General features: G+C 36.5%; 1 protein-coding gene across 5 annotated transcripts in view; it reads left to right on the forward strand.

Annotated features, from left to right (window-relative positions):
* Window positions 1-1364: 1364 nt before the first annotated feature.
* Window positions 1365-26941, forward strand: part of RPS6KA3 (ribosomal protein S6 kinase A3) — a 97539-nt gene continuing 71962 nt past the window's right edge. For 2 of the 5 annotated variants that reach the window (XM_031959505.1, XM_031959506.1), the window contains exons 1-2: window positions 1365-1475; window positions 15928-15984. In XM_031959505.1, the coding sequence (XP_031815365.1) occupies window positions 1380-1475; window positions 15928-15984 (153 nt within the window). In that variant the 5' untranslated portion in view covers window positions 1365-1379. Of the gene's footprint in view, window positions 1476-2529; window positions 2859-15927; window positions 15985-26941 lie in introns of those variants that run through there. The other 3 variants (XM_031959509.1, XM_031959508.1, XM_031959507.1) reach the window with 3 other exon arrangements.

The following is a 26941-nucleotide window of genomic DNA, read 5'->3' on the forward strand; positions in this document are numbered from 1 at the left end:
TGAGAAAGGCTTTGATCTTGGTCTTTCTAACTCCGAGTCCAGCACTTCTATTTAACATTCATCTCTACACTGCCCCAATTATCCAGATCAGTATAGATGGAAAAGGAAAAAGACAAGGGAAGGTGATGGTATTAATATACACAAAACTAATTGTACTAATTATATCTCTTAGATATTAAGGTAAGATACAGGTATAGGCCACTATCTAGCCTGATGACTCTAGTAAATCTTTCAGTGTTATTAAAAAAAGGGCAAATCAAAAACTTTTAAAGCTTCCAAAAGTTGAGTGGTTGGTTTGTAGTCCGGTCAGCTACAGGCTGGTGGCCAAAGGGCTTCCTTATCTCGATCTTGCAGTTGTGACCACATAATTATAGCGTGAGCTGAGGACTGATGAAATTGGGGTAGGGTGGTGGAGAGAATGGAAAGGAGATAATAAACATCTAGTACCGATTAAGGGTGAGGGAAGAAAAAGAAAATCCGTAGTTCATGAAGTACCTCGAGTAATAGTTTGCTTTACATCCTCGAGACTAACCAGTTAGGAGCCAATTTTCCTAGGAACGCTGAAAATGGTGCTTCTCTTCGTTTAAGGAGGTCTTGATTCTGAAACCATGCTAGTAATGCTTGACACCTGTTAGCAAACTCTAATTAAATTCTTACCTGCTTTAGAAAGTTGTAAGCTTGTCAGGTATTCGAAGCCAAAAAAAAAACAGATTGATTCTCTTGTGTTAAGTGAAAGGGGACATTCCCTCCCCCCCCCCCCCCAAAAAAAAAAAAAAAACCAACAAAGAGCTAACCTACTATATGAAAAAACCTCTGACATAGTGCATGGGTGGGGACAGAGGGAGTTTTGCTTGGGAAAGAACGGAGGTGATTTTATTGAAAACAATGGCACCAGAGAAATAAATGGATAGACTGTGCAACTGTGGCTTGTTCCTTTCAAATATTTTTTCCTCCTTAAAGGATAGTTTGTAACTTTAGTTGTCTTTCATTGCATAGGTAGTGCTACTTTTATATACATCTGTGGGAGAAATTTGAAAGTTTCTATACCCTGAACTGAACTAGGCAAACACACGTGATTCATTTATTTGTGATATGACTTCTCAGTCCCTTCCCACCCCGGCATTTCAGATTTTTTTATTATTATTATTTTGAATGCTTTTGAGACAACATTTCTAGTAGCATTCGATTAGTTACAATGTGGTCCTTCCTCTTTATGGCAGAAGGGGGAGTCAGACCCTCTCTGTCCTCTCCAGTATCACTCACTCCCATTTACTCCGCCCCCAACCAGACCTACTTTCTAATCTCATCTTTTATTTTAAATCAGCGGAATGATAGGAGCCCCATTCTTTTTGCCTACAAGATATTTTTAATAACTCCCTATGCCGACTTCTTTGGAGGGTGGCAGGATCAATTCATCTCGCGCTTTCCGCCTTCGTGGAAGAATATCACTCTCTTCTGTAACGCCGACCACAGTAGTAAGCCTTGGGCTGCAAAAAATCGGAGGCATGTCGGGTTGGGGAGGATGCTGTGGGGGATCTAAGAGACCGGGGCTCCAACCTGAGTCCTTGTGGACCAGAAGGGCTCAGGCTGGCTGTCTAAATTTCAAATTTCGGAAATTTCACTTTGGGGAAGTAAATTCTTTTAAGAAGAAAGGAGGCTAGAATCCAAGCCTGTAAAAGCTAGGACCTCAAGAGACCCCCACAACATCCTTATCGGAGGCCTCTCTAGAAACCAGGGGATGGGGCAGATGCTCGGCATTCGGAGCCAAAGGAGAATGGAATGCTCTTATTCTTCTTCCATGCTGTGTACACCACACACAGTAAGAGTTTGTTTTGTCATGAAAAACATAGCCAGGGGGTTTTCTTATCCTGTGGGTCAAGGTCACTCGCACGGGGCTGGTCAGCCTCTTCCGCGAGCCGGCCCCCAGGAGACGGACGGACAAAAGTGCCAAAGTGACAAACTGCCCCGGGATTGTCTCCCGCCTTAGAGGGGTGACCAGAATCTCCGGGATCGTGTCGCCCTCCCGGAGTACGCTACACCCAGCTCTTACAGTAAGAGGCTTGCCCGGGTTCCCACACCTTCCGGTTTAGAAGCGTTTGCCCCTTCCTCCTTTTCCTATCCATCCCACTCGCGCAACACCCACTTGGTTTCCCTTAGTCTCACCCCGCCCTAGGCTTGGGAGAGGCCAAGAAGAGGAGGAGGGGGAGGAGGAAGACGGGTGGGGGGGGGGAAGGGGCAAAGAGGCGGAACCAGAGGGCGTGGCCTGCAGGCCCCGCCTTTTCAGGGGGCTGCGCACGGCGGCCCGAGCCTCGCTCTGAGGGACAGGTATCGTTTAGGCGCCATGTTGTGAGCGGAAGTGGGGGAGCGAGTGGCGGCGGCGGCGGTGGCGGCGGCGGTGGCGGCGGCGGCGGCGGCGCAGGGAAAGGGATCGGGGCCGGGAGGTGGAGGAGGAGGAGGAGGAGAAGAAGGAGGAGGAGGAGCAGCAGCAGCACAGTTGGCGGCTGTAGCATTAGGAGGAGGAGGAGGAGGAGGAAAAGAAGAAGGCGAGATCCGCACAGACAGCGGCTGCGGCCACTGTCTCGCCGCCCGCCTGTGCGGGCGCCTTGCCGGGAGAGTGCGGCGTTTGGGGGGGGTGTCGGCCCCCGTGCCTCCCCCCTGGGGTCCCGCGGCCGCCGCGCGCCGGGGCTGTGGGGCTCAGGCGCTGGAGCAGGATTCCCCGAGAAGGAGGAGGCGGGAGAGGAGGAGGAGGAGGAGGAGAAGGTGCCGGCGGCTGCGGGTCCGGGGGGAAGATGCCGCTGGCGCAGCTGGCGGACCCGTGGCAGAAGATGGCTGTGGAGAACGCGAGCGACAGCGCTGAAGTGAGTAAGGGGCTGCCCCCGGGGGCGGGGAAGCCCCTTCCCTTTCCCCTCTGCTCTTGCCGGCGCCTCCGGCCCCTTTCCCTTTGCTCCCTCCCCCGAGTGCCCGCAAAGTCGCTCTTCCTCTCCCGTCCGAGATTCTGGGTTGGTTACTTGTTTTGTGGGTGTGTATGTGTATTGTACGTGTGAGTGTGTGTGTGTGTGTGTGTGTGTGTGTGTGTGTGTGTGTGTGTGTTAATTCCTTCTCCCCCCCTCCCGCCTCCTCACCTCTTTCGGGATGGGATAGTTATTTTTGTTGGAGGTATCTATGCAAGATTGGAATTGGGGGGGGGGGTGTTTCTTAACATCCGATAGTTTAAAGGTAACGGAGTAGTAGGGGCTGCGTTTAAATTCATTCTAGTCTTGAGAATGGGGGAGAGTGGGTGAGCGGGGTTCTGACCTGGAGTTGGGAAGTTTGACCCTAGCTGGGTGCACCGTCTGAGCTGTTTGCCGGAGTTGTTTGTTTGGTTGTTGTTTTTTTTTTTTTTTTTAGGGGGGGAGTTGCGGGGAGGGGGGCTGGTGGCGGCGTAGAAAAGAGGGTTATTTGCGGGGGAAGGCATCTGTTCTGATTCCCCCTCGGCTTTGTGCCCCGCAGTGTTTCCTCTGGCCAGGTGCCGGAGAAAGCATTTTCACCTCTTGCCGCATTGGTGACTTGTGCTGCAAAGGAGAAAGTTGACTCTTAAGGGCTCTTCTACTCTTTTTGGCTACCCCGCCCCCACCCCACCCCACCCCCACTCCATTGCATCAATTTCTCAGATCTTTGACCTGGAGTTCCCTGGCCCTTTGAGTTTAACCAGTTTCCTGTCGCTTTCGGGTGGAGAGAGAGCTGGGTAGTGGTGGAGATAAGAATGATACTTGTATAGAAACTGCCTATGCCGTGAAGTAAATTCTGCTTTCCCACCACTGGGATCGAGTGACCGTCATTCAGTTTTCCTGTGCGTGCACTTTCTGGTCCGTGTCCTTGTCCCGAGCCTACTACTTACGTTTTTCACCCGTTTGCTGTCGCTGTCCCGGAATCAACTCTGCGGCAGCAAGAATAATCGGAATGAGGAGTTATATTATCACTTAGGAGTGAGCTGATTCCTAGTTCCTGATAGCCAGGCGTCACTGCTGCTGCTGCTTCTCTGGTCTTTTATACGTGCTGCTGACTTTGGGAGATTATGGGATTGGGCATGTGTAGTAGGTACTGACTGACCCCATTTCTAGAAAGCATGACTGAAATGCGGGGGGTATGGTGTAAGTGATGTGCTTGGTGGAGCACCAGTTTTGGTCAATGCCGATCTCCGCAGTAAGAGGGACGTGTTGGGTTACAGGTTACGTCAGGGTGACCGACCGGAGTTGAATTTAATCCCGAATGGGACAGACATTTATATTCTTCGGTTTGTGAAGGGAGGAAGGGGAGAGATGCTAACATAATTTCCGTGTTTGGTTTCCCCCCAGTTATTTCCACTGGTATAAAATATTCATTGCACACTTGTTTGCTCAAAAACAAATCTTAAGTTTTAATCATACTGATTTTGGGACACAATTTATGACTTGAATCACACTTTCACCTAAAAAAGGGAAATCTTGAGGATTGGCTACAGTATTAATCTTAAATAGAATTTATAAAGTATGAGTAATTTTGGCAGTGTTTTAAAAATACACAATCACTTAAGGATATCAGATTTAAGATGGTTTATCTTTAACAGGTATTATGAGAAATATATTTTCAAGAAGACCTTTTAATTTTTTCCTGGTTTATAGAATTATATGTCATTAAATTGTGCAAGGACAGGCAAATTGCTTAGCTGCAATGTTGTTTTTGAAAAAAAATTAAATCATATAGAACTTTGTTTTTAGGTGTAAGTAAACTAATATTAACAAATTCAATCCCTGTGTGATCTAGATACAGTGATTTCAGCCGTAAAAGCTTCATTTAAAAATTCCAAATATGCGTTAAATGCCAATTTTATCTTATTTCTGTTAAACTCTTGATAGAGATTTGGAATTTTTCAGAAATCTTGACTTTTCCTGAAGAGTTTATGTGAAAAATCTGTTGAAAAGTTAAACATTTGATTTAATTTAGTTATTGTCATATTTTCTAATATTAGGGATCATGTCTTATTGCTTTAAAATAATTTTTTTCTTGAAATTCTTCCACAAGTTTTTAATATTAGAGGCTGAGCTTTAAATATTTAATCTCACAAATTCTCAGAAGTTAAAAACTAGGCCAACCATTCATTGTTTAGATTAGAGCATGATACATAGGAAAGAGAGTGATAAACCTTTAGAAAAGACCTCAGAGTTTTTGAATCCCATCCTTGCCACTTGACCTCTTTGAATTTTTTCCTTAACAGTGTATAATAAACCATTTTACCTAACTCAAAAGTTTGTGACCATAAACCACTATATAAATATTAGCTCTTCTTATTACAGTGTGATGTCTTTCTTTATGATAAAGCCAGTGTTTAGTGCTTGATTTATCATTAGGTTTTTTTATTGTGGTTTTCATCTGGACATCCAGTGATTTTTCAGGTGTATTTATTCTGATGCAGAATTGGACTCATGGGTACAAGGATTTCATTCAGCTGTAGTACTTTTCTCCTCCTTATACTCTATACATTCATTTTGGAAAATAAAGGACTAAATGTTAACAACCTATTATACACACACACACACACACACACACACACACACACACACACACATTTTATACAGTGAAGATACAACAACAAAATGCAGTGGTTTTTTTTTTTTTTTTTTTTTTTTTAAACCAAGAGAAAGGCTTTATCAACCCAGCATATGTTAATTCCTACCTGGGTGCTTGAGACAAAGTATGTTTATTGTTAAAATTTTCACAAGTCAAACTTGGGAAGTAAAGAAAGTACTATTTAGCATCAGTAAGTAGAAAATAAGATTATTTAGTACATACTGGAAAAAAATAACTTCCAAAATGGTTTATAATGGTTAGAGATGACAGATTCATTGAATTATTATATAAAATGAACATCTTTTTGAAGATTTAAGAATAATCATATTCTTCCAAAAGTAAATATGTAGACAGGAGATTTTTCCAGTGTCCTGAAACCCTTCTTCTAAGTCTTTTCATTTCATAGGTTCCAGAATGGTACTCAGAGTATCCATTTGTTATGCTTCATTTTCAATACATGACTGCCCTGTTTTTTCTTGATACATGCATTTCCTCCCTAATATCCTTTAACTCCACTTCTTTCATTTAAACCATCATTTGGAAATATGTTGCAACCTCTTTGCAACTAGTATATACCTCTTCAGTAATATATTCTTTGCCTCAAACAAGCAAACAAACATCACATATTTATTTAGCATGAGGCACTGGTTATGCAAAGGCAAAAATGAAGTAAATTTGCCCTATTTTGTGAAACAATATAAACTCAGAAAATGAAATATAAAAAATATTCAAAATAGCTTCTTAGGATCATTATATACCTACAGGGAGAAGTAGCACCTGAATTTAACCTGGAAAAGTAGGCTTAAACCATATAACAAAAGAATTTATATTTTTAACCTAGAGGCAAAAAGGATCTACTGGAGTTTGTTTGTTTGTTTTTTAAAGCAAGAAAGTGTATGTTCAAATGTGCTTTAAGAATATCAATTTGTCATCTGAGGGTGCACTGGTGAGACCAGTTAGAGGTGACTGTTACTGTAGTCCAGAAGAGGAGATGAGGGTCTGAACTAAAGTGATGGCTTTGTGAGTACAGAGGAGATAAATGTGAAATAATTATGGAGGTAGAGGGGGAAGAAAAAAATTAAGTGCTTAAGATGTGTCTGGCACTATACTAAGCTCGTGAACAAAAATACAAACAAAAAGAAAGATTGTTCTTTCCCCCAGGAAACATGTTCTAATTGGAGAAGTCAGCCCACAAAAGAGAACTAAAGAGTGAAGGGCTGGGATTTGAAGTCCAAAAGTTTGCAGTTGTTCCAGGAAGGGAATAAAGGTTTACCTGGACCACTGCACAGAATGAAGTGCCCTGGTAGGAATTCACCTGTGAGAGTAATGGAGCAGGTCTTAAAGAAAGACCCCATGTTTGTTGGATGTTCCAAGAAAAATAGGTGCCAATAGCCCAGGGAAGTTCCAGGATGAGACAGCTGCAAAAGCATAGTTTTGAAATCTAGACTTTAAGAACAGAACCTGGAAGAAAATTTAACAAATTTTGGCAACTGATTGGATGAGTGCTGAAGGAGAGAAAAAAATTAAAATAATTTCTAGATTGTAAATCTAAGTAATTTGAAAGATGGTAGTCCCCTAAACAGAAACAGTAAAGTTTAGGAAAAATAGTGGGTTTTGGAAGATAATTATTTTTGGAGGTTGTAGTATTCTAAGATCATCACATGGAGAATATGTTTAAAGCATGAAAAACATTTGTGATTGAGATCAATTTGGGTTTATTAGAATTGAGTTTCCTAAAGGTAATCCAATCTCATCCTATTCATTTCTGGGTCAAACTTATTGACCTTTGCCAATGTTTGCCTAAGATGTGTGTGCTGATATGCTAACTCAAACATCTTCCTAGTGTACTCGTAAGCCAGTTTCATCTCTTTAGTTTTTTTTTTTTTGTTTGAGTTGCTGATCATGCCAGGTTTGAATTATTTTGACTCTTTGAGGGAGGCCCTGTGATGACCCGGGGCTTAATGCAATCAACACAATGTCATTTACTAACAGAAAGATCTGAAGGACCTCACTCTCTCTCCAGTTTTTTGGGCTCCATATCTCTTTGCTTTACCTCCTGCTTAGTATGAAAGGAAATTAATTCTTGAGTTTACCTCATACATAAGCTATAATGTAAAAAAAAAAAAATTGATTTTTCACAAAGAATTTTTATTAGATAAAGAATTACTTTGTAATATCATAAAATTGTTTAATGTTTATCAGAGTAGTCTTAATTAGTGAGGGCTTTGATTCTGTTTTTTGTCAACCACTTCTGAGTGACCTTGAAGTCAGGAAGATAAAGTTTAAATATTACTTTGGAGATGTATTGGTATTATGACTCTGAATATGTCCTTTAACCTCTCTTATGATCCTAGGTCAGGTGCAGCTTAATTGATAGAGGAAATTCTTAATTTAGAACTTTAATGAAATCATTGGTTCAGTTTCTCTGTCTCTGGCCTCAAGTTTTTGAAAAAGATAACCCACATATCAAATTCAGTTTCCAATTTGCTTCTTGCTTTGGATTTGATTGAGAATGGGATTGAGGATTCTAGTTCATGGAAATGAATTGTGATTTAAAAAGGATGGGGGAAGGAAGTCTGTAAATGAGAATAGTAAGTACTTCTCCAGCAGTACATCAAAAATTTTGTAACTTAGTTAATTGGAAATTAGTTTTGAGTTTCTAGTTTTAGTGGAGATTAATGGCGCATCTTTCATTGATTATTGTCACTGATTTATTTTTCAAACCTAATTTATTTGGTTTTGGTCAGTAGGAGTTATTCATTCACCTATCTCAAATTTTTCAAATCAATGGATTAATCTTTTTTTCAATCCTTTTCCCTCATTATTCCCTCTAAACATGTTTTCAGAAGCAATACAACTTTTGGAATATTTTTATTAGGGGAAAAAATTAAATATTACCTATATACCTTTGACAAGTTTGGTGTCCTCCAGATGGGAATCCCTAATGTAGCTTAATTGATTAACCTTTATTTTACATATGATAAAGCTGAGTTCTGGATAGTTGAAGAGATTTGCCATTGTCTACACAACAGATTATAAATGTAAAGTTTTCATTTTGTATAGAAGTTTATATGTTTGATTTTTATAACATAATTTTGTAAGGTCAGTGTAAAATTAAAATTGTGATTAATAGACAACCTCTCTACTTGTCTGAAATTCAGTGCATATAATTCATACTTCTCCAATAATTTTAATTATTTTATTATCTCAGGAATTCCTTTTATTGTCATAATCTTTTGTCATTTCATCTTTCCCTATGCCTTACAATATCTAACCCTCAATTCTTTCCCAGGCCATTTCTCCTACACAGGCTACATACTCTCCTGCATTCCTCATCTTGACCCTTTCGTGAACCATTTCAATTATACACTCACCTCTTCTCTCAAATCCCTTGTCCCCAATGTGTCTTCTGTCTTCACTCCTACTCAAGTGCTAATGTATAAAGCACTCTTCCACTCAAGTAAGAAAAAAACCATGAATCTGTGTTGACTAAATCCATTACAGATTTGTTTTATGATCCGCTGAGTCCTCAATGCAGCATGGCAATCCTTTCATACCTCCCTAATTAACTCACTTTCTTACGTAACACTGTACCTTTTGAAACCTATCATTCCTAAATCCTCTGATGGCTCTTCTTCCCTCTCTCTTATTTGAGTACTTTAACTCATATTTCACTGAAAAAATTTAAGTCCATTCACTAAGAACTCCCTCTTCCCTTTTCATCTTGTATCATTCAGTATCTCTTACCTCTATGTCACAAGAAGGGGTAGTTCTTGCTGTAGCAAATCTTTCTACATCCCCAAGAAATTCCATTTAATCCTGCCTTTTCTGGCAGGTTGCTCCTCTCATTCCCACTCTATCTTTTTCTACTGACTGCTTCTGTGCCATATATAAAAATATTTGTCTCCCCCTCATTCTCCAAAAATCCTCATACAAACTGTTGATCCTTGGTAGTTGTTATCTTCTCACTCTAAAATCTAGATTTCAGCCTTCCATTCACACTGTTCTCTCTGAATGTTCTCTCCAAAGTTACCAGTGGTCTCTTAATTGCTAAATATAATGGCATTAGTCTTTATCCCTTTTGATCTCTCTGCAGCTGTGACATTGTTGATCACCATCTCCTTCTTGATATTTTATTCTCTAGATTTTTGTGACATTGCTTTTTCCTGGTTCTCTTACCTGTCTGACTGCCCTTTCCTCAGCTACCCTTTCTGAATCCTCTTATAGGTTACTCCCATAAACTAAATATTCTTTAAGGTTTTGTCCTGCATTCTTGTCTTTCAATATGCTGTTTCATTTGGAGATCTCAACAACCTTCCATGAATTCAGTTATAATCTCCATATAGATGACATCCAGATTTTGTCCAGTTTCTAACCTTTTCCCTTAACTCTAGCCTTGCACATCCCATTGACTGTTGGACATCTCAAACTGTGTGCCTTGTAAACATCTTAAACTCCACATGTCCAAAAGTGAACTTGGTTTCTTCCACCTCCCCCCCCCCCAAAAAAAAAAAAATCTCCCTTCTTTGTCTAAGATACCACCATTTTTCCAGTCATCTAGGCTTAAAGCTTAGGTATTATATGTTCCTTACTCTTTCCTCTCCCCAGCCTCTCTCTTGTCAAGTTCTATCTATCAATTTGACCTTTATAATATCTCTCACATATACTCCCTTTCTTTCCTCTGACATTACCACCATGCCAGTGTATAATTTCATCATATCATGCCTGGACTATAGCAAAAACCCTCTGGTTGATCTCCTGCCTCAACGCTTCCCATTTAAGTCCATTCTTACACAAGTATTAAAGTGAGTTTCCTAAACCCTAACCCTCCACCTTCAATGACTCCCTCTTACTTCCAGGATCAAATATAAATTCTCTCTTTGACTTTTAAAATCCTTATAACCTGGCCACTTTCTGCCTTTCTAGTTGTCTTCTGATGCTGAAAAAAAATAAAATTCTCAATGCAAAGGAAAACTATTTCTATGAGAAGAAAAAATAAGATTATCTTGAGACCTATGTGGATAAATAGCCAATTCACCAGCTTATTTATATTTTTAAGAAAAAATATATAAAAGATGGAAGCAAGGTCAAGTAACAGGGTGAATCTAAGAATGTGATGCAATAAAAATAGTATGAGGAATACTGAAGTTCAGAATGAACTAAAGTTTGTTACAGAAGCCTAACAACAAATAGGGGGAAAAGGACTTAGTCATGCCTAAGAAAAAAGGGGATTCCAACCCTTGCTTGGTCTGGATGGGATAATGGTAACTGACAACAGAAAAGCCAGAGATGTCCAGTGCTTGTTTTGCTTGTTTTCTCTGCTTAGAATGACCTTTGCACTGGAAATGACAGAACAAAAAATGAGTAACATGAAATTGATACCCAAGATAAATAAGGAAATTAGCTGCCCTTTATGAATTCAGGTCACTTGAATAAACTACATTCTTAGGTGCTGAAGAAATTAGTGGATATGATTTCTGAGCTATTGTCAGTAATATTTAAAGATCATGGAAAATGAAGTTGATAACACAAGATTGGAAAAGGGCAAATACCCCACTTTAAAAAAAAAAAAAAAGGAAAATGAACAAATCTGTAAATTATAAGCCATTGAGTGTGATTTCCATTCCTGAAAAAATTTTTGGAACAAATATTTTAAAAAATGATTGGCAAACATCTCAAAAGGAAAGTAGTGATTATAAAGAAATACTATGGACAATCAAGAATAAGTCAGACCATTCTAAATAGTAATTGATTAAAGAATAGAATAGGCAGTTTTCAGAAGAAATCCAACCTGTCTATAACTGTATGGGAAAAATGCTCCAAATCACTAATAAATAGGGAAATAAAGCAACTGAGATTGTATTTTGCTTGATTGGCAAAGTTGGGAGACAGGAGAAAATGACAAATGTTATAGAGGCGTTGGAAAAACAGGCACATCAATAATAATAATAATTAATAAATTGTTCACAGAGAGCTGTGAATTATTATAATCATTTAAAAAATATTTTGGAATTATTCCCAGAAAATTACCATCATACCCTAATTTTAACATACATTAACAATATACCAGCAATAGAACTAAGGGAGTACACTTCAATTGGGAATTGTCTGAACATTTGAATCCATGACATACCAGTATAGGTTGAAGGATTTGGAGAAGTGTGGAGAAGCAAAGATGTTATTTATTATTAAGTATTTGAAGGTCTTTAATTTTAAGGAAGGATTAGCCCTGTTGTTTAGCCCTGAAGGCTAAAGTTGCAAAGAGGCAAATTTAAGCTTGCTGTTAGGAAGCTTATCCAAAGCTATCCAAAAGTGGAATGAATTGTGTTTTGAGGTGGTGAATTTCTCAGTCTTGGAGGTCTTTAGATGGATGCCAGAAGGCTACTTGTTGGGTATGTTAAGAGAATCCTTTTCTGTATTAAGTTGAATCACATGGCTGCTGAGATTCCTAACTCAGATATTGTGCTTCATTAATTAACATTCTTAGATTTCTATGTATTAAGTAGCTCTCTTTTCTCCACCTTGTTTACAAATACTTTGTGAGTTTTATAGAGTCCTATGGAATGTACATTTAAAACTGGAGTGGGGTGGAAGGGGAGGGGAAAGGAGCATAGCTTAGATAGCTCAGTAGATAGTGCATCAGCCCCCAAGTCAGCAGGACCTGAGTTTAAATCCAGCCTTAAACACTTGATTTTACTATCTGTGTGACTTTGGTCAAGTCACTTAATCCCAATTGCTTCACAAAAAACAAAAATTTAAAAAAAAAAATTAAGCTGGAAGGCATCGTAGAAGCCATCTCATTCAACTCCCTATGTTCCAGCTCCAAATGGATACTACTGACTTTCCAAGTATTTTCAAACCATCCTTTTAAATATACTCTAAACATTTGCCAAAAAGCAAAGTCAAATTCACTGGCCTGTAATTAAAATGTCCTACCCTTTTCTGATGGTTTTTAAAACAAATCTTACATATGTGTATCATCAGATGAGCAGCATCTATCCTTTTACCCATGTTTCTTCAAAGATTACTGACAGTAATTGCTTGTAATCACATTCGTACGTTCTTTAAAGACTCTTGGAGGCAGGTAGGTAGAGTCAGAATATGTTCTGTGAGATTTCATGGTCACTTCCTTCCAGGGTTTTGTAAAAATTTTTCTTTATCAGACTGTTCTTTTTAATTAATCAGAATCTGATCTAAAGGTTCCACTCATCATTTACTCTGCTGTTGGAAGAAGAACGTTTTCATCATTAAGAGAAGTCAAGAATTTATCAGCTGCTTTACTTTTAATGGAATGTTCCAGCAGATGCCTGAGTTGTTTCTTTCACATCACTGTTGTTACCTCCTTTCAGTTTATCTCCCCCCCCCCCCAAAAAAAAAATACATCATTTTCTCCTACTGCCTAGAGGATCTCAGTAATTTTTTGCTTTGTTTTGTTAGTGTGAACCAAGACATTCATTGGTTTAGAAGTCTCCCAGGTGAGTTGAGGAAAGTTACATCTACCTGTGCAAATCTCAAATTGAAATCTCAGTGACATTGTTCCCCCTCACTCTTTATGTCATTCCCATCTCCTGAATCTGCATTTTCACTAGCTGTTTTTTATGCCTGTGAATTTCTTTCTCCTCTCCATTTCCTAGTTTGCCTTGTGCCCTCAAGTTGTTGACTGTTCAGCATTCAGTATTATTCCCTCAATTCATTCAAGTCTCAATTAAAAATCCTACCTTCTTCAGGAAGCCTTTTCTAGACTTCCTTAATGCTAGTGTCTGCACCTGAGATTATCTCTTAATTTATTTTGAATGTATCTTGTTTGTACTAATATTAATTGCTAGTGCTTTAATGTATACAAAGCGCTTTAAAAATAATCTCATTTTAGCTTCACAACAACATTAGTGGCAGGTGCTTTTATTATCATGAGGTTAGGAAACTAGGCAGACAGATTAATGTTTGAAGCAGAATTTGAATTCAGGAATCTCACTTCAGATCCAGCATTCTATCCACTGTACCACCTAGCTGCATCTAGTTTGTTTACATTATTAGATTGGGAGCTCCCTTCAGAGCAGGAGTCAACTTTTTTTTTTTTTTTTTCCGTTTTTGGCCTTTCTTTGTATCCCTAGCTCTTAAGCACTTAATAAATATTTGTTCACTTAACTATTTTTCCTATGTTATATTTACCATTCTTTGTGATTAATGACTTAAAAGATGTTTCTCTTTTGTCTGTGCTCATACCATATTGCCTGGCATATTGTAGGTTCTTAATGAGTATTCCTTGATTGATATGTGTGGATAGTTTTTTCTCTTCTTTGTTTTTATTTAAAAGACTATTGATCAGGTTTGCATGTCTTTAGACAAATGTATTTTTTCATAAATTGTATTTAATATATTCCATCCCTGACCTAATTTTTACCATTCCCGTATTTCATATTATAACCCATAAATTAAATCTCATTTTTCAGATATCCTTTTAATTAACTGTATATTTCCTACATCTTTTTCTTCTGAAACTCTTACCTTTAATCAGCAGCAAATAATAAAAACACCACCTGTACCCCTAAGTTGTTAACTTATTGTTGTTGACTGAATGTTCAACATTCAGTATTATTCAGTCAGATATCATATCATCCTTTGCCTGATTTTGTCCCCCCCACTTCAAGACGCTATTGCTTTCTCCTTTCTCTATTTATCTCTGTTCATTATTATTCCTTTCTTCCCCTTTCCCAGTGAAAGTGTCATATGGACTGAGCTATTTCATTTTGGTTTTGTATTCCCCTTCTTCCCCTTTCCCAGTGAAAGTGTCATATGGACTGAGCTATTTCATTTTGGTTTTGTATTCCCCATAGTCTAGTGTATCTTAAACATAGTAGGTACTTAATTATTGCTTGTTTAATTAAATTGTTTTTATTCTTGAAAATTCCAGTTCAAGTGCATTTTCCCATAGGTAAATTTTTATAATTGGTTAGTTGCTGAAATGTTATCATTCAGTTAAAGTGTTGAGTTCTCAAGTCTGCTTGGTGACCTCATCAGCTAGTATGACTTTAATTAACATCTTTAGGCACTTGATTCCCAGATCTAATCTTTCTTCTCAGCTCCATCCTCACATCATTTATTGCCTATTGAACATCTCAAATTGGATATCTCTTAGATAGCTCAATATATCCAAAAGAGAACTCATCTCCACTCCCCATTCCCTAGTGCTTTCAACCCACCCTTACTTTTGAGCTTCTTGATATCTATTTAAAACATGCCATCATTCTTTTAGTCATCTAGGTTTTCAGTCTCAAGTTATCTCTGACATTACAGTCTCCCTAATCCCATATATCCATTCAGTCACCAAATCTTACTGATTCTGCTTTTTGTAAAAATCTGCCACACTTGTCCCCTCTCTCTATTCAGAGATACCACCCTAGTGAAGATTAATCACATTTCTCCTGAACTATTGTAATAGCCTTTTAATTGATTTCCCTCTCTCAAGCCTTTTTCTTCTTCAATCTGTATTCTACCTATCTACCAAATTGATTTTTCCTAAGTACATGCCTTTACCATGTTGCTCCTTGCATATCAATACAATCTCCTGCTTGTCATTTAAACCCTTCACAATCTAATTCCCATCCTATCTTTCTAAACTTGTTTTACATTATTCCCTATCATGTATTCAAAGGTCTAGCCAGACTGCCCATTTTTGCTCTTTCTCACACATAATAATAGCTAGCATTTATATAGTGCTTTATGACTTGCAAAGCAAAATGTTTTTTCAGACATTGCACTTTCCCTCATTAGGGTCTTTGCACTGGCTGTTCCTCATTCCTTAAAACTATTCCTCATCAGTTCTATCCCTTAGAAACCCTTGCTTCTTTCAAGCCTCAAACCAGGAGCCACCTTCTTCTACATGAAGCTTTAACTGATTTCCACTTCACTCCAATTATTGGTGTCCTAACCCCATTAACTTGTATTTATTTTGTTTTATAAAAGTTATATGCGCTTTTATATACATATTGTTTCCTCTTGATGGAATGTAAGCTCTTTGAAAGTAGAAACTTTTATTTTTATCTTTGAATCTCAATCATCTAGCATAATTGGTATTTGATAAATGCTTGATATTTGGCTAATTACCACCATTTATAATAATGCTTCTGTAGGAAAATGCATTCTGAGTTCTCAACAGTAATTTCAAAACAAACTTGTGTAACATAGCCAGTGAATTCATTGGAACCACCATACAATATAGTCTTGTGTCATTCAAGCTGTAAACTTTTGGGGAGAAAAAAGAACTTTCCATATATGCCCACATATAGTTTAACTGAATTGAGAACTGTTTTAGTAACATTGTACTTGGTCCCCTTTTCACAGAATGGGCAGCAAATTATGGATGAACCTATGGGAGAAGAGGAAATTAATCCACAGACTGTAAGTAAAATTAACCTTATTAAAATTTAGCATAGGTAATTAATAGATCATCACTAGCTTTAGTTAGTTTTAATTTGCAAGAAGAAAATTCCAGGATTCAAAATTACAAATAATATTGGTGATATATGATATAATGGTGGTGGTGCTGGTGGTGGTGGTAGGAGAAGATAATATTCTTCAAACATTTCCCCCCCCGTGGTATGAGTTTACAGATCATTAGCTGCAGAGTAGAAACTTGAGTTTAAAACAGAAGCTTTTGTCTCCAGGTTTGGAGCTTGATCCATTTCTTTTTAAAAATTCATTTTTAAAAATGTTTTGTGAAATTATCTAGCTGATTTTGATATAAAAATTAAATGATTTGTTTCATTATTGACTTAGTTAAAATTTGGTGTTTAAAAAGTTCAAACTGATCATAGATTTATAAAAAAATAAATAAATAAATGTTTAATATAGTGGTCAATTTTTTTTTCTCAATAAATAAACATTATTATGGTATGATAAACTGAACACAAAACTCAGGGTCAAAAATCCTGAGCCCCAGTTCTGGATTGAGAAAAGTTGATGACTTCTAGAAAATTATTTCGCCTCTTTGTGTATTGGCTTCTTCATCTGTACAATGCCATTAGTAACCTATAATAAGATTGTGAGGAATGTGCTCTGTAAACCTAAAGCGCTGTTAGTATGCTTTCTTTATAAGAATGGTAAAGGTTCTGTATTGTCTCCTATATATATTTCAGAATCATAGACATTATCTTGAAAGACGTAACAACAGAATTTTATTTGATATTCTAATTATAATCGAGGCATAAACAAGGGGACATAAATGCTTGTTTAGTCATTTTCAGTCATGTCTGATTCTTCATGAACCCTTTGGGGGTTTTGTTGGCAGAGATACTGGAGTGGTTTTCCATTTCCTGCTCCAACTCATTTTACAGCTGAGGAAACTGAGACAAATAAGTTTAAGTGATGTGCCCTAGGTTCACACACCTAATAAGTGCTGAGGCCAAGTTTGTACTTAGATCTTCCTGACTCCAAGCCTAGTACCCTATCAACTGCGCCACCTAGCTGCCCCACTCTGGCTTGCCAGTAGTATTTGCTACTATCATGGAAAACAGTCAACATGTTAACCAAAAAAAAAAAGGTGTTTTTAAAAGAAGAATGACACCATCTAAATGTTTCTGTTTGCAGATGACATTGTACTGATTGCGTTAAACCCCAGAATATTGCAATGCCTTCAAAATGAGATTCGTGGTTAATCAAGAGTTTGGCCTAACTCTCCATACAGAAAAAGCTACATGAATAAAGAATACCTCTTGTCCAAAATATGATATGCAGCGGGGAACTGCTCGGTAGACAGCTTATATGTCTCATTGCCAGTATATATCTCATTTACAGACAATGTAATTGTCTCTATATATTTCAGTTAAAATGTAGCTAAACCTAGTATCAAGTTTAAGTATTCCAAGAAGAATAAGCTGAATTGTTTTGAAAAATGTTGCATTGCTTTTAATGACCCCAGTGTTTTCCCTGAAATAAAGATACTTCTTTTAACAGTAATATTGTTCTTGGGGTTACTACATGGCAGTAGTCATGGAAAACTGTATTCTCCAAAGAATTAAATTTGAGGGTCACCTCAAGCTTACAGTCATGGTTCCTGGTGAGCATAAGTAGTCTATATTATTTTATCAAGATTTGATCAAGAGGAATGATAAGGAATGTTATCAAAGAGATGTGTGACTGGGGAGGAGGGGGGGAAGGTAAACTGAAGACAAGAAAAATAAATTATGGAAAACCTTGTTCTCTTAAAAGCTTAACTACATCAAAAGAAATAGACTACCATACCGGGTCCAGGCCTATAACCAAACCATTGGGGAAAAAAGAGAATGGAATCAAGGATCTATTGAAGAATTGATCTGAACAAGAAGGGATGCCCCTTCATTAGGAACTGAAGTGAAGAAAGAGATGATAGAAGATGGTGACAGAGAGCTGTAAGATGTGGAATCTTTACTTTCAAAGAAAGTACCATCTAATTTCTTACTTCAATTTTTTTAGAGGATAAGCTGCTAAATTTTCTGGTGGTTTTCTTGTTGCATCCATCACAAATGTACCAGAATTATTTTTGAGTAGATAAGGAAATTAATAACTCGGAGCCTCTTAAAGTTGAGCCATGGTGTATCTTCTGCACTTTAGTGGAAGGTATTCAACATTTGGCTATAGGGGGACTAGATTAAAAAACTCAAGTATCTGTGACCTTGAACAATTCATAATGTCTCTGAACCTCAATCATCATCAGTACAATTAAAGAGTTGAATTAAGCGACCTCCAAGCTCTCTTTTGGCTCTAAATCTATTCCCTTTATGTATATATCATTATTGCCCGAATGGATTCATATATCATTAAAACATAGGAGTGTAAAATAGAATTATTTAAAATGAAGAAAATGATCGTTCAATCTTTTACTGACTGTGGTACTGAAAATTTTTTGTTGTTGCAGGAAAAGTTTTCTTTATGTCATAGTTAAACCTGTAAAAGAATTATAGAATGTGTCCAGGAGAATGATGACTTTTTTTTTCCCCCCAAAATTAGTCAGATTTCAGTTAAGTAAAATGAAGACCACCAGAGAGTGTAAAGAAATAATTTGGGATAGGTAATCAAATTGTAAATTATTAAATTATGCCTCCTAGGCTAACTGCTCCCAAATTTTAACCTGTTCCTCTGTCACAATAGTACTCTTTCCATTCTAATTACCTGCTTTGATACATTTGCCTTTTCATCTTCAACTTCCCATAAACACTAGAGGAATAGGGGTCAGAATCTTGTTGGCCTTTTGTCTGAAAGATGTCTAGGTGTTTGGTCTAATATAAAGTTTAATAGAAAAAAGCAGTCGTACATATTCATAACTAACAAATCTGTAGGTGGTGGTTGTTGCTTTATTCTTTTGTTCTGGAAGAAGACCATGATGTCAGGGAGATGACACCATAATATGCAAGTGAAGAGAGAGAGTTAAGTGAGAGAGGATGTTCACCTTCCGCACTTTTCCCTCCAGACCATCTGGGTCCAGTGGCAAGCTACAAGGAGTCCTTGGCCTTTTTAAGTTTAGGTCTTTAACATGTCTGTTTGACTGAGAGGGAACCCATTCAGTGATTGAGGATGGGTAGCATTTGAAACCCAAAATCTTTCACCTAGTTGAAAAAAAAAAATCTAAATAAGTAAATGAATGAATCTGGGAGGGGAAGATTCTCATCAGTTCTTGCTGAAGAGAAATGACTGCTTACATTCAATCTGAGTCATTTGGAACCCAAACAATGACCAAATGGGGCTTGGCCTAGGACTTATTGCTGGCCAATTAGAATCAGATTGGATTTGGTTTAAATCCTGGTCCCCCCCCCCCAAAAAAAATCAACCCATTAAACCCCCAGATATCTTGAAAGAGTTCAGAGGTGCAAAAGAGAAAAAAAAAATTTGTAGACTAACTAAAAATTTAAAGAGGAATTTGATGAATATAGGAATGTTTCCTAAAAATGTTTTAATATTTAAAATCATAAAAAAATAAAATCCAAAAAAAATCATAACAAATAATAAATTCCAGGGCACTGTTGATTAAACTATTCTAATTTTTTCCTTCCAACAGATAGGTAATGGACTTATTGTAGAATGAGACATATATTTTTTGGTCATAGCTAATGTGAGAACTTGTTTTGCTTGATTATATATATTTGTTACAAGATATGTTTTTCTTTTTATTTCAGAGGTAGGGATAAATGTGGGGAAGAAAGAAAAATTATTAAAAACTAACTTTAATTGAAAATTAAATGTATTGGTGATATTTGTGTGTGTGTGTTTCATATATTTTGCTGTTGAACTAATTAAATAATTAATATTCAGTAGCCAAAATAAGAGAAAAGATAAATTTTGGGATTAACTCAGCCTGGCAAAAGTTTATTATATTCTAAAGCATTGTAAGTATTGGGGGGTGGGGGGAGAGTTACCTTAAAGCAAATATGAATGAACCTGCCTATTGTTTTACAAGTGATTTACTAGTAATGAATACTATCCATATACAGCTAAAAAATAGATTTGTGACCATCTCTTTCTGTATTATAAATAATATTCTTTAATTGACAGTAGTGACCGCTTCTTAGGCTTAAATTTTTCTTCATGCCTTTGCAAAAAGAAAAAAAAGCTTCATTTGCAGTCATGATTATTACATGAATCTCTGAGCTTTCTCTAGCTCTATACTTTACTGTTAGAATTTATATTCAACATTTCTTGGTTTAGCTAATTATTGCTTTTCTGTCTTGTTGGCAGCTAGGTGGCATAATATAGAGAATGCCATGCCTGGGTGCAAGGAAGAGTTCAAATCCACTTCTGACATTGATCAGCTATGTTACTTAATCCTGTTTTCCTGAATAACGACAGCTTGTTATAAGATCATAGATTTAAAGTTAGATGAAATCCTAGAGGTCATCCACTCTAACCCTCTTATTATTCAGATCCTATTTCTCTCCAGCTCAATGTAGTTATTTTATGAAGTCTTTTTCATTGGTTATAAGCAGTTTACCAAGTTGTCATAGGATCCCTCATTTGTCATTTAATGTTACACTTAGCTTGCAGGTGTTTCTAATAAAACTGTCATATTGATTGTGCCATCTTGTAGTTCAGTGGAACAAGTTCTAGGATAAATATCAAGGGACTTTGGTTCCAGGCCTAACATGTAACCTTGCCGTGTAACATTGGGTAACCTTGCTGTATAACAATGGGTTAACCATTTTGTTTCTCTAGGCCTCAATTCCTCAATTGACTCATGTATGAATTGTGAGTTTTATTTTGTTCTTGTTCTTAGTTATGTCTGACTCTTGACTCCATTTAGGGTTTTCTTGGCAAAGATATTAAAATGGGTTACCATCTTTTTTTCTCCTTCAGCTTATTTTACAGATGAGGCAAACAGGGTTAAATGACTTGCTCTAAATCACATAGCTAGGAAATATCTGACACCAGAGTTGAACTGAAGAAGAGGAATCTTCTTAACTCTAGGCCCAGCACTCTGTTTAATATGCCACTTAGCTGCCCTGAAGGCTTTATAGATGAATCTAAAGATCCTTCCAATTCTAGAGTTCTGTGACTTACTGTTCTGTAATTGTGTGGCAGAAATGGAAACTTTTGATATTCCCAGCCTTCTCTTTGTCTTCAGATACATAGTCAGCTTGGTGACATATTGACAATGACATTTTGTTCCTAACTTCAAAAAATATACTTGTCTTTGATTAAGACTTCTAATTTGTCCGAATATCGAACTTATTGAACTTATTATGGTTTACTCTTTCTCTTTATCCAAAAAATTAAATAAGAAAAAAAGCTTTACATAATATTTGTCTCAGAGTTCAAATAACTTTTTTTTTAAGATAGAATACATTTCAAAACTTTTTAAAGATTCACCTAATTCCAGCTTTTGTTTTCTTCTTTTCATTCTTAAACATGCCTGGAAACATTATGAAATCTGAAATATGGCTTAATTTAACTGGTGTTAGCTAGTAGACTGGAAAGGACAACTAAATTCATTTAGCTTTTTTAGAGCAGACTGAACTCAATTACTCAAATAACTTGCATTTGTTAGAAGATATTATGTTTGTCAGAGTACTGCTTTGATAAAGTTGGTGAATATTTTGTAGAGATTTACATCGTTTCTTACAAGGTAGTATTGTACTTTAGGACATTATACTTCCAATGGAGATTCATATCCCATCTCAGACATTTACTAGGTGTGTGATCATAGCCACACCACCTCTAACTTCTTAAACTTCATATCCAGTAGCAGCAAAATAGGAAAAATGATACTTGTGCTACTCACTTGACCAGGCTATGAAGATTTATGTAAATGAGTTGGTGGTATTATTTTTCTTAACCTGATGTGCAGCAAATACTTTATCATGATACAGAACCTACATTGAAGTTCAAGGGCTTCTTTAGTGAATGAAATTTATGTAGTTGTTCTTCAGTTTTGGACAATAAAGAAGTCAAATGAGGAGGAGGGGAGTGATAAAAATGTCTAATATAGTATAAGTAAATCATTTCCTAACAAAGTCTTCTCCAAGATAAAATAAACCTGTAGAATAATACTTGGTTAATTAAATTGATCATCATAAAGCAAAACATCAAAAATAGTTTAAATTCATTCATTATCATAAGCATTTGAAAACTTTGATGATGCTAATATAAACCAATATATACTCCACACATTGTCATCTTTATCTTTAGTTCCCCCCCCCCAAAAAAAAAAATGTGTACAGTTTAAACAATGGGACTTAAGTGACTGTCACACAACTTGTAACTAAGACTAAATATGAACTCAGGTCTTAACCCACTGCACCATCTAGTTGCAAAGGAAACTTGTTTAGCAAAATTTCAGGCAGAAAACAAAGAACATAATGGTCTTAGTAATTATATGATACTGACTTGACTCCTGGAAAAAAGAGAACCAGCCCTAAGCAAGCACTTTGTCATCCTCCTATTTTTTCCTATTCTATTTCCACAACACAATCTAATATCTTCATTTTGGCACTCTAAAAAACCAGCCCACTTCCCAGCCCACAATACCATCTAACTCTGACCATTTTGTTTACTTTTTCTCTTTCTTTTTCCAGTAAAACCTCCTGTTTCTTTATGGTAGCTACATTAGAAAGATGAGGGGAAGTAGTATATCTCTTTTCCTCAAAAAATACCTCCTAATCCCATAAAACTTGGACTGCTTAAGAAAGTAATAGAAGATAATATTTTTGTGTCCATTTCTCTTTTCTTTCCTTTTGATCACTTTCTCCACAAAAGGAAGACAAACTAGATAATTAAATCCAAACTAATTTGGTTTGGATAATAATCAAATATTGATGATCTTAACTATTTATAAAGTATGGATAGTAGTAACTATAGTACCTACCTCACAGAACTGTTATGAAAAATAAATATAATGTTGGTAAGGTATTATATAAATGCCATTTATTAAAATTACATTAATCTCATCTTATAGCTGATGATGAGCAATTTGTAGTTTAGATTAAAATAGAACTGGGACAAATCATTATTATACTGTTACTCTAAAGTTTAGCAAACTATTGAACAACTGGATAAGTTTGATTGCTTTTTTTTGTAATTGAAAAAAGTATTTAAATGTAAGTTCATATTTTATAGGCTCACATTCTGTAGGTTCATTGAAAGCCTATAGAATAATTCCACTAGCAGCCAGGGTAATGAGGATATGTGAACTGCATCTTCTTGCCTCATATTTTTTACTTTTTTTGTTCTGGATCTTTAATTTTTAAAAGCTTTTCATTTTACATAGTGTAGAGACTAAATATTTGGAATGGAAACATCAATTAAAATGTTCTTAAATTTTTATGAATTGATGTTATGTTTAAGCAATTATTGAGCAGTTTTGTTGGTACTAATGCTTCAATTCAAGCAGGGTTTCTTTTGAATTCAAAAAGATATTTCAAAGAGTCTGTATTTGTTGTTAATTTATGGTGAATAGTGATGGTCCTAGTTTATAATTCTGGCCACTAAGTAATCATCATTAGTAATATAATCAACTTACTCTAATAAATCCCCCCAGCGGACTTTTACTACTTGATGGAAGTGACCTTTGATGACTACCCATGGCTTTAATTTCCTTCTTAAAGGCCTGAATTTGTGAATTCATAACTAATAATGCATTGTTATACAGAAAGTGCTGTTCTTGCCCCCCCCCTTTTAATCAAATGAGAAATTAAGTGAATTAATTATGTGTCAAAAGGAAACTGAGATTACTAGTCATCAAGGTCAACTAACTTATAATAGCTAACAAATTCAGCTTTTTTTCCAGTCATTTTCACATAGTCTCACGTATTCCTCATAACATCCCTGTAAAGTAGGTCTGGATGTATTTAAGAAACTAAGACTCAGAGTTTAAGTGATTTGACAAAAGAGACACATGGCTTATAAGTGTAGGAATTAGTATTCAAGCTTGACTTAAAAGTTTAGGGCTCATTCTGCCACACCATCAGTACTTCAAGGTACCATGAAGAGAATAAGAGGAAAGTGAAAAATATATGAAATGAGACTGAAGAGGGGAATTCCAATAGATTATTTTCACTCCATTCTGAACCTCTAGTGAGAAGAAGTTGCACCTGTACTTCATTTTATTAGATGCTACAAACTATTTGGAATTCTCTATCTTATTTTTTTTAATCTAGGTAAAAAAATCATCAATAATTAGCTAACAATAAGAGAATTAAATTGTAGTAGCTGGTAACTACTTTTAAGAAAATTAAGTATGAAAGAATACACATAAATATAAATAAACTTGCCTTTAGTGTTTTGAATTTTTTTTTTCCCCTCTTACCTGTCATATTCAATTTATAAGTTCATTCCTATTCTGTTTCTTTAATATCACCTGGTTTTACCTGTTTGCCTATTTCCTAACTTGTAATGTTCTGGTTTAGCTTTCTGGAGGTCTTGGGATGAGCCTTGGTCTCAGCAGAATAATCACCACAAGAATAGTCAGGAATAAAGTCCAAAGTCTTTATTATCTCCTTCACAGTCTGTCTCTTTCACCTGGGGCCTGGCTAGCTTTCTGGAGGCCCCTCCGCACTGGGTCTTGGTTTCAGTGGAGGAAATGCAGGAGGCAGGCAGCCACCAGAGGCTGGTCCAAAATGGAATCTCTATGGCTGACTTTGTCCTCAGTTTATATACTCTATTACAAATACATCATTACAGAATACTGAATATAAACCAATCATTATATCACTAGGGAACCATTATTTGTTGTAAGGGTAAATCAGTCAAACTGAACTAGAGAACTCACATGCTAAACTAGATAACCATTGCCTTATCAATTCCACTGAGTTAACACCTTGTTGTAAGAATCCTTGTTTCAAGTACATTTCTCCAGAATTCTGGCCCATTACACTAACTTGTCATTAGCCTTATTCTGATCCTCAGTGTAGAGGGCTGAAACTCTTGAGTCATTGCAATGAGGTCGAGTTCAAGCACTTAGGGCTAATTACTGATTGGACAATACTCTATGGGCATATGCTTGGAAAATGGTCCTTCCCACTATCCTGTGCTGCCTCAATGATTGGTGTATACAGAGGATTGTAGGAGGGACTAGGGAGTGGAGTAAGACGAGCCAGAGTCACTTTTTGCCATAGACAAAAAAGGCAGTCCCAGAGATTCTGCTTCCATCCTGTTCAATCTTGCGTCTAAAGACCAAGAATAAAGACTAAGGACTTTTGCTTATCCTGATTCTGGCTGATTCTGGTGTGTCTGGGGTGCTAGCGCAGTCGTCACACCTCAGTTATTAAACTCTAGTAACTAGCAAATCTAACATAGATGTGGCCATTCTGTGTCAACTGTTAAAATTTCCTCATAAATGAAACTGACTACTGAATGATACGTCTGCTTAATTCTCATGAACTACCAGCATTTTTAATTTTTATGGTTTTTATTCAATATTGTGTCTATTTTATATATATGTGTGTGAACTATAATATAATTTGGGGCCTTTCTGGTATACAGACAATGCATTTCAGCAATTGATATATCATGCGTGTATTATAAAGCAATTTCTATCTCTACTGTTGTTCTTACTATAAGTACTTTTAAGACATTACAATAAATTGCTTACAACAAATAATCCTATAAATAAGTACCTTCTTATATGAATATTATTATAAGAAACAGTCGGCAGAATGATTTCAGAGAGGCCTGGAGAGACTTACATGAACTGATGCTAAGTGAAATGAGCAGAACTAGGAGATCATTGTACATGGCAACAACAAGATCATACAATGATCAATTCTGATGGACTTGGCTCTTTTCAGCAATGAGATGATTCAGGCCAGTTCCAGTGATCTTGTGATGATGAGAGCCATCTACACCCAGAGAGAGACTGCAGGGATTGAGTGGATCACAACATAGAATTTTTACTTTTTTTGTTGTGGTTTGCTTGAATTTTATTTTCTTCCTCTTTTTTTTCCTTTTTTATCTGATTTTTCTTGTGCAGCAAGATAATTTTATAAATGTGTATGCTTATATTGGATTTAACATACATTTTTACCATGTTTCACATATATTGGATTAGTTGCCTCCCTCTAAAAGAGGGAGTGGGGAAAAGGGGGTGGGAAATTGGAACACAAAGTTTTGCAAGGAACACAATATTTGCAATGTTGAAAAATTATCCTTGCGTATGTTTACTATATAAATAAATAATTTAATATATAAATATTTTATATTTATATAATATTTTATATAAATAAATATATAACCTTAATGTATAAATGAATAAATAAATAAAATATATAAATAAAAAGCTTCAATGAAAAATAGATACTTTCTTTGATCCTTATCCATCAAACAGCCTTTTTTTTTCCCCCATCAATTTCTGTAATTAATCAGAAGGAAAAGTAGAGTTATGACTGAGCACTGCCAGTTCCTTCCTTCTTTCAGGAACTGATATATTATAGAAAGCAAGGTTGTGTTGATAGTTACATTCATGTATATACTTGTGTACAATTTTATTGTGATTTTTGACAATAGTTAATGTCTTGAGTTTTGGTGTCTTTGATTTTGTTTTTTAATTTCAAGTTTTGTCGCTAAAGAAAATTGAGTAGTTTATTTCAGTTAGCAATACAAATAAGGAACCCTGGAGAAGGGTTGGTTTGCTTTATTGGGGGGGGGGGGTCCAGTAAATAAGTACTGTTTTTTTTTTTCCTGCCTTTTCCCTCATCTCTCCCTCCCTTCCCCCTAAGAAAATAAAGAACTCATGTAACACAGTCAAGCAAAACAAATTCCCATATTGTCCATGTCCAAAAAATCTGTGCCTCATTCAGCACCTTGAATCTATTACCTCTCTGTCGGGAAGAATAATAATACCAGATCTCTGAAATCATGGCTATACATTGTTTTGTTCAGAGTTCTTAAGTCTTTC

The sequence above is a fragment of the Sarcophilus harrisii genome, chromosome 3, assembly GCF_902635505.1.
Source record: "Sarcophilus harrisii chromosome 3, mSarHar1.11, whole genome shotgun sequence".
Lineage (NCBI taxonomy): Eukaryota > Metazoa > Chordata > Mammalia > Dasyuromorphia > Dasyuridae > Sarcophilus > Sarcophilus harrisii.